This window comes from Trichogramma pretiosum, unplaced genomic scaffold (assembly GCF_000599845.2).
Source record: "Trichogramma pretiosum strain Unisexual culture from Peru unplaced genomic scaffold, Tpre_2.0 scaffold110, whole genome shotgun sequence".
Classification (NCBI taxonomy): domain Eukaryota; kingdom Metazoa; phylum Arthropoda; class Insecta; order Hymenoptera; family Trichogrammatidae; genus Trichogramma; species Trichogramma pretiosum.
The window spans coordinates 100575-108895 of NW_019640835.1; the positions used below are offsets into that span (position 1 = coordinate 100575).

Sequence of the window (8321 nt, forward strand, 5' to 3'; positions counted from 1 at the left end):
ATCGCACTACGCACATATATACCTATATGTAATATACACAGTATATACACACATATAGGTGAGCGTTGTGGTGGGCCGGCCCCCGGGCTTAAGCGTTCGCCTCTCGCGAGCGGCCTGGAGGGGAGAGTTTGAAAGGCGCCGAACGAGGTTGGAGAGAAGCCTCGGCGGAGGGGGTAAGCTGGTCGAGCCACAGAGACTTTTTCTACGTCCTTGTGCTTATACAGTTTCAGCTTGGCAGTGCAAAGGAGCAGACGCCAGTTTTGGAGCGTGCGGAGAGATCTGTTGCTGCCTGAGTCGATCCGTTGCGTCGAGTATTTTTTTCTCGTTTTGCATTCGATACTTGCTAGTCAAATATCTCTGCGAGTGAAGAATAAATTTAAAAAAAATTGCATGAGTTCAGTGAACGAGTTCGTTGAGACGACGCATTGTAAATGTATAAAAAAAAAGTGTGATTATTAAAATTCACCCGCAATAAATAAAGAGTCCAAAAAAGCCGATAAGAGTGACGTTGTTGGAGCGAACGCGCGAGTGTATGTGTGTGTGTATTGGAGCAGCGCCACAATCTCACATGTTGCACGCGAACCAGCGATCTATCATGGTTGCAGACGCGCCTCGTCGCTGATTCGCTCTCTACCAAATCACGTGATACATGGTAATAGAAGTTCAAGTGGGCGGAGCATAGTGATATCGTTCTCTCTCTCTCTTTCTCTTTCTATCTCTCTCTCTTTCTCTTGTGCTTGGTTTCGGTGCGAGGCAACATTTTGTAGAACAGCGTCGAAATCATATGTGAGACCGTGTCCGTAATAGCTACTTGCTTCGGAATAGTGAGACGGCCAGTAAGTGAGATTCAGTGGAACATCAATGTGCTTCAGTAATATTTTAGTAATTTTTAATCACTCTGATTCAAAAATATTTCCCGGAGAAATCAGTTGGTTTTTGTTAGTTCACGCAGTGCTGTGAGTGTTGTGTTGAAACGTGTGTAACGATCTCCATAATTGAAACTGTCTTCAGTTGATCTTAGTTTTACTAAAGCTATTTGCCGAAGCGATTGAACCGAGAGGATAAAAAAGTCATGAGCTCGTTTTTAGTGAATCCGTCTTCGGGTGGTGCCTACCACCACCAACCGGGACATCAACAAGCGATAACGCATCATGCGGCTGAAGATTTTTTTCCCTCGCATCTCACTCAAAATTTTGGGGACTTCGCTGGAACGAGTCACCATTTGAATCATCAACCGTCTCAGTTTCAATACGGATATGCCACCCATCAACAAACGGCAGGCGGTGCCCATTATGGAGCTGGGGCTACCATGCCGCTGAGCCCATACCAGTACGGTACATATTATAGCTCTCATCACGCCCAACAAGTTTCTACGATGCATCACACGAGTATGATGCCGCATCATCAACAAACATCATTGTCAATGTCACCGCCAGTGCAACAAACATGCCCTACAGGAATGCAGCAACATCAGCATCAGCAACAACAACCACAGCAGCAGCAGCAACAGCTGCAACATTTAGCTGCTTCATCGGTATTGAACACACCGACGGTATCGCCGGTGCTGATGTCGAATCATGCCCAAACGAAAAATATTCAAAATCATAGTCAGCAACAGTCCCAGTCGATGGACGGCAAAGTTTGCAGCCCAAACGGTGCGATGCACACGTCGTCTCGTTCGCCGGAATCACAGTCTCAACAAGTTCACCAGCAACAATCGCATCAGCAGCAGCAGCAGCAACAACAGTCGCAACAAAACCTCCTCGCGGCTCAACAGCAGCAGTCCATGCAAAACAGCCAACAGTCGTCGAATATAAGTCAACAACAACAACAACAAGCACAGCAGCAAACTTTGAACTCGCTTCAGCAGCACGCGATTCTACAAGCTGCCCAAATGACACAGAGCCAAAGTCTTCCCAGATCATCGACTATATCGGATCTGTCGGATCAAGATGATTTGGATGACGATGATATGTTGGATGGTACGACCGAGATGGGCGAGGACGACGAAGAAGAAGATGAAAATGGCGACAGAGTCATATACCCCTGGATGAAAAAAATCCATGTCGCTGGAGTCGGTGTGTATACTATTGCTTTTGCTTTTTTCGAATTAAAATTCATCCATGACTTTTTATTAAATTACCGATTATTATAAAATAACTATATCCATTAATTCAAATAAATATTTATGTGAAAAATAACTATCTAAATAAATGATGTCATGGAAAATCTTTTTAAACAGTCCTCAATAGTATTGAAGTAAGACTATACTGCAAGGTTTAATATGCGAGTTGCCGACGGATCGTTTGCTTCTCGTTCCTGTCTCCTTCCTTTAAATAATTTTTAATATTAAAAATAATGGAGCGTATCACCGAAATCTTTCATTTTTGATGCTCATAAATATTTGAAATTAATTTTAAAAATTACCATAAATAAATAGTTTTATTTTATAGTCATTTGTTTAAAAAATTATCATTTCATAATTATATTCAGTACATACAGTTGTCGAAAAATAACAAACACTCTCAGTTTAAATAATAAATGCGACGTTCCCTTGGATTACGAGATAATTTAGATGAATAGGATTTGATCAATTCTAGGTCTTTAGAGTGGCAGAGTGATTAAAGTGTCGCATCTATCTTCTCATTCTCTTCGGCACACTTCAGCTAGTAATTTGGGAAGAAATATAGCTAGCAAAATATCTTGTTGTCACCTGCTAAACTCTTGTAGTCTTTTAGTTCTTCCGTCGCCACAGATAAACCAGAACAAAATTAATGTGTGGACATTTCTCAAATTCATAATGAATTTACCATGAGAAACTATACGTTATAGATACTTATTGAAAGCGCATTCTTCACAAACAATACTTTGAGATTTATGACTATTGAAGTATTTTAATTGAGTTTAATTATGTTATTATTTTGATGAATTTTTGATCTTCAGTTATTTATTGTACGTTAAACCACTAGTGTAAATAATGCAATATAAATTTTATCGAATAAAAAATATATCTAATAATGTGGGGAAGAAGTAAGCATACTAGAAGCGATATCGAAGTAAAAAATTCGATTCAACAGTATCATGCGTGTTCTGTTTGTGTACGCATCTCGTAACACCGGGCTCTATTTTGAAAAAGTTTTGTGCCCTGTAACAGTCCTCAGAATCGTCAGTCGGTCGGCTTTGTAATCACGGGGTCTCCCTTCTTGGTTTAGCCGTAATATGAAAAACTGCAGCTCATTCTAACTTGCAACTATTCCCTCCACCGAAAGCCAGACAAGGCGTAGATAGGATGCTTGTCCTTACTCTACTGCTGTTGCTGCTGTCTGCCGTGCTATACTTCTTTTTTTTTCGTCTATACGTATAGCCTCGTACTGTTTGCGCGCCACAAAGCTATCGAATTGTTCGATCACCGGTTGTCCGAGGAAATAAGCCGATGCGATTACAATCTGCGAGCTATATTTAATAGCAAAGAACTTTTCATAAGGTGACATGATTTTAACACCTGCAAGCTATAATTGCAAAAATATTGAGGTATTATTGAGCACTTTCAATTAAAAAAATTGTGACTGAAATATCGAATGTTTAAATTATTCAAACGCTCATCTTATAAAAACGCAATTATGATAACTCTACATGAAGCTCATCGAATTATAGTAATAATCATCATCAGAAGATTTTGCAATAGTTTATGCTATCTTTAATTATGACGCACTCCCCAAGAACATGTAACAATCACTTTTATAAATCTCATGACGATGCAATTTCAAAGCAGTATATATGAAGGACAAGCGTATTTCCATTGATAAACGGGATCACTAAGACAATCTTGAAAGTACTTTTAGTATCATAGTGTTTAATATATACTATTGAATATATTATCTCATTTGAATTCAACAGGCCAAAACTTTTTTATTTCTCCCCAGAAACAACATAACGCGTGGTAGAATTTTCTTCGGTAAATGAAACGGATAACTTGTCATGAAAAATCTATTGTATTTCAGTTGGTATGCGATCTTACCGACGTCGGACAAAATGACACGCGTTTGAGCACAATAAAATGTATCGGGTCTAATTTATGATGACTAATGCAAATAGTATGATACGTGAGAAAAAAAGATCCTCGGGCCACCAACAAAGATCTAAACATTACTTATTCATCGCTGAAAATATCGATTGAATCTCTTTGATTCTCAATCTGAATAAGAATAACTACCGATTTTATGATAAAAGACGTCGGTAAAATAAAATAAAAAGTTCATCTTGATCTTATACTGGTTATTATTGAATCCTATACTTATGATACAATATTTATGAAAATATACACGAGAAATTTTAGCAACACCGCGATTATTTATAAACAGTTCAAGATCGATATCTCGTTGAATCGGAAATGTTATTAGATTGTAAATATTGTGCTACAGTGAAATCGAATCAACCTCATGACTCTGATACGATTTGTAACTGGACTTTTAAATTACTTCTGATTTAAAATTTTTATAAGTTTTTAGCTTTGTTAATTACTAGGGAAGAATCTTTTTAAACTATGCCTACGCATAGTTTTCAGTACCATTTATCGGTTTATTAATCGTAACAGAACTTTCCTAAATTTATCTATACGCAACCAAAAGAACCCTGACGAAGCTTTTGTAAGCTCACGGTATTTTTATAAGACACTATTGATTTCTCTGCCTGAGTCCAGGGACATAAAACATATCTTATTTTATTTTATTGGATACGTTAAAAAGGTTAAAATTGTAGTTTTCGATTTTTAAAACATAATATTATTGTTGTTTTTAATTTATAAATTAACAATATGTTAAATAAAATATTCCGAACATAAACTAAACAATCATAATTGATCTTAGTTTGCAATGACTAGTTAAAAAATATATAATAAGTTTTTGCGACACGTGATTGTAAAAAATTGTGTCGGAATGTTGAAAACTATTTTCAGCATGAATAATCATTTCGAAGTTAGTGCCCTTAGTCAGACGTCGTTAAATCTCATTGAGCTATAATACGGCTTATATTTGTAGCAATGATAATTGGTTCGTAATCTGGTGTCGCGTGAAGGTAGCCAAAGTCAAGCTAATTGAATTTCCGAATTCTCATAAATCATATTTGACACCTTTGGGCACGAGAGAAGCGCAGGAACGAAGGTAGCTCTGCGCCACTAATAAGGATGAATTTGTGCTTTACCATGTCCTCGCGAAATTATAATGTATTCATCGTCCGTGTAACTGATCACCTCAAGACACAACTGGCGTGCCTTGTTCTTGTCGCCGTGCAGCACATCTAGAACAGATTTGACCGATCAAGACCACCTGGTTTAAATTTTTTTAAAGAAGCCACGAGCCAATATCGTCTGACTACCTTACCACTTTGCCGTTCACATATATATATTTAGTAAGATATTTCGCCCAAGACAGAAAGTGAGAGGATGCAGATAGGATGCCGTCGATACGCATGCAAATATATAACAGACCAGTTCGGTAGCTTGTTTATCGCGCATTTTCTCTTTTTCATTTTTGTTGTCATCACTCGAGCCTCCTGGTACATGGTGTGACTCTTTCAGTAGCTCATTAAGATAGTCTCATGCATAACGTAAAAAAGTTATCCTTATTAAAGGACTCAAACATTTCTTTCCACAATCCTCGTATTGTCCCATCCCAAGTATAAAAATATTCTAGCTAGATTGAATTGAAATGAAACTCTTTTATCACTGTTATAATGTTTTTTAATTTTTTATTTTTGTAGCCAATGGATCGTTCCAACCTGGCATGGAACCAAAGCGCCAGCGAACGGCCTACACAAGGCATCAAATACTCGAGCTAGAAAAAGAATTCCACTATAATCGTTATCTGTCCCGCAGACGACGCATCGAAATAGCTCACACGCTCGTTCTTACGGAACGCCAGATAAAAATATGGTTTCAAAATCGAAGGATGAAGTGGAAGAAAGACAACAAGTTACCTAATACGAAAAATGTCCGTCGAAAAGTGGCCAACGGCCAGCCAACGTCGCCGACGAAAAAATCCAAGTCTTCGAAAAATAACAATAGCGCGCAAAGTAAAAATCAAAATCCACAAGTTTCGCCGCAAAGTATGGACAGCGGAGTGGAAGAAGGCATTGGTGGAAATATGTCGAATTTAGTCGACGGCCAGCACGACGTCAAACCTGCTCCACAAAACGATGGATTCGTGCCCCTTATGAACAGTTTCCAAAATCCTCAAAATCCACTGGCTCATTTGCAAGCACAATTGAGCCAGTGTCCGTTGATGGACGCGCCTACGAACATGGTACATATGGGGTCCGGCAGTGTCAATGCATTGGTCCCGGCAAAAACGAGTCCCCATGGGATCGAGTCGAACATTTCTCCAATGGCTGTAAAGTCCGACTATGGGCTTATGGCGCTGTAACAGAAAATCGAAAATTCAGAGGACTTTTTAGCCCGAAATCGTTTCGATACTTACATGGATATTTTCTTAAGAAAATTGGATGAAGATTTGTCCGAAAATGATGTATGCCGTGAAAGCAGATATCTTTAATAGTATTCACGTTGAGCGGTACATGCATCGAAAGTTTGCTGTTTCTGTACACCAACAATGAACGTTATTGCATTGTACGTGAAAAAAAGCATCATATTAGTCAGAATAAAATCAAAATAAAAGCACGAGATGATGTTCAGTTCGTTGAAAAAGTTTCAAAAAAATTTCCTAAACTTTTACTGAACATCCTCTACAGCTATGTATATAGAACTTTGTTATAAGATGTACATAACGATTAATTGTACAAAAATTGTTGCCGTGATTTCTTAGAATTTTTTTATTCCTCATAACCCTGTAAGCGATGAATGTTTAGTGAAACTATGCTATATAGATATCAGTAAAAATAATACTATTTCAAATTAATGCGATAAAAAACAAAATTAATGAAAAATCGTCTTTAAAAGTACAGTAGTTTCGCTATAGGATAAGTGTCTAAGAAAATTTAAAGTGGATGAACATTTCAGTTTGATGTTATCGATTATGTTTCGAACTTTTTATCTTTTTCATCCAAAACGTTCCACTTCAAAATTATAATGAAATTTATAATGTTACTTATTACGACACTTATTTTAATATTTTTTGTATAAAGTATAGTATTAAAATGTATACTGTGACGTGTATTACGATGTAAGTTACTACGGTGTTTCATTATAACAAATAAATTGTGGTCAAATATAAGTTAATTCAAATAAAACATCATTCAATCCTGAGTTAATTTTAATTCGTTTCATGCTTCTATCAATTAATCATTTTATTATAGAATTCAATATTTGTTCATTCAAAAATCCTGTTTTTTCCTGAAGTATTTCAAACAACTATTAAGGTGCAGCTGAAAAGATTTGAATATTTACAAAAAATTTTTGAAAAATCTTAAGAATACTTTAACGTGTAAATTCTTTCATTAATCAATATTCCCTTGCAAAATTTTCTAAAATTTCCAAAATTGGACGACTGATTTACGATTTCATTGAATTATTGTTATGAAAAATATTTGCATATAGTGTATATGAATAAAAAAATAGTAAAATATGGAAAAAAGATAGTGAATAGGTTTGTATAGATAATCCAAATTGTAATTAAATTAAAAAAAAAATCGTACTCACGTTTAAGTCGAAACATCTCTGGTTTTTTGTAAACCAAGCAAAATAACACGAGTAATATACCGTCGGAAGTATATTACATATAAAATATAATAAGAATGTGATGTAGCTTTATGTAATTTTTCATTTAGTAATAAATTTTTCATTTTATTTACTCCAAAACCTTTTTAAGGATTAATTAAATTAAAAAGACGCGATCAAAGATTTAGTTAGTATTTTTTATTTCACGGAGTTAAAACCAAATAATACCGGGAGAATCAAGTTTAATCGGAAAAATATTTAAAGAAAAAATTAATATTAGTTTTATAAGGAATAATTCAATATTTTATTCATTACTCAGATTTATCTTCAGAGTCCTGAATAACATATATCAATACGCTAGCATCAAAAGAGTCAAAATTCATTTATAATTTTATTCTTTTATAAAAGAATACTTTTTTTCGCAAAAAAATTTCAAATTCTTCATTGCGTTTGTTGCATCTTCAAATCTAGGTCAGTGAATACCTTTTGATAACAGTTATTTAATATTTCAACAATTACTTAAAAAATAATTCTCAAACAACTTTGAAATTTTTAATTTATTTTATGGAAATACTTAAAAAAATGGCTGCCGTTTATTTATAGCACTATTAATGCGAAGAGAATTAGAAAACAGAACTTAATATAAGTTTTG

General features: G+C 35.6%; 1 protein-coding gene across 1 annotated transcript; it reads left to right on the top strand.

The window, feature by feature from the left end:
* The first annotated feature begins 225 nt into the window (after window positions 1-225).
* Window positions 226-7258, top strand: LOC106649183 (homeotic protein deformed). Its single transcript, XM_014366469.2, has 2 exons — window positions 226-2078; window positions 5758-7258. Exons 1-2 carry the CDS (start codon window positions 1073-1075, stop codon window positions 6417-6419), a joined length of 1668 nt encoding a protein of 555 aa, XP_014221955.1. The 5' UTR covers window positions 226-1072; the 3' UTR covers window positions 6420-7258.
* Window positions 7259-8321: the final 1063 nt, after the last annotated feature.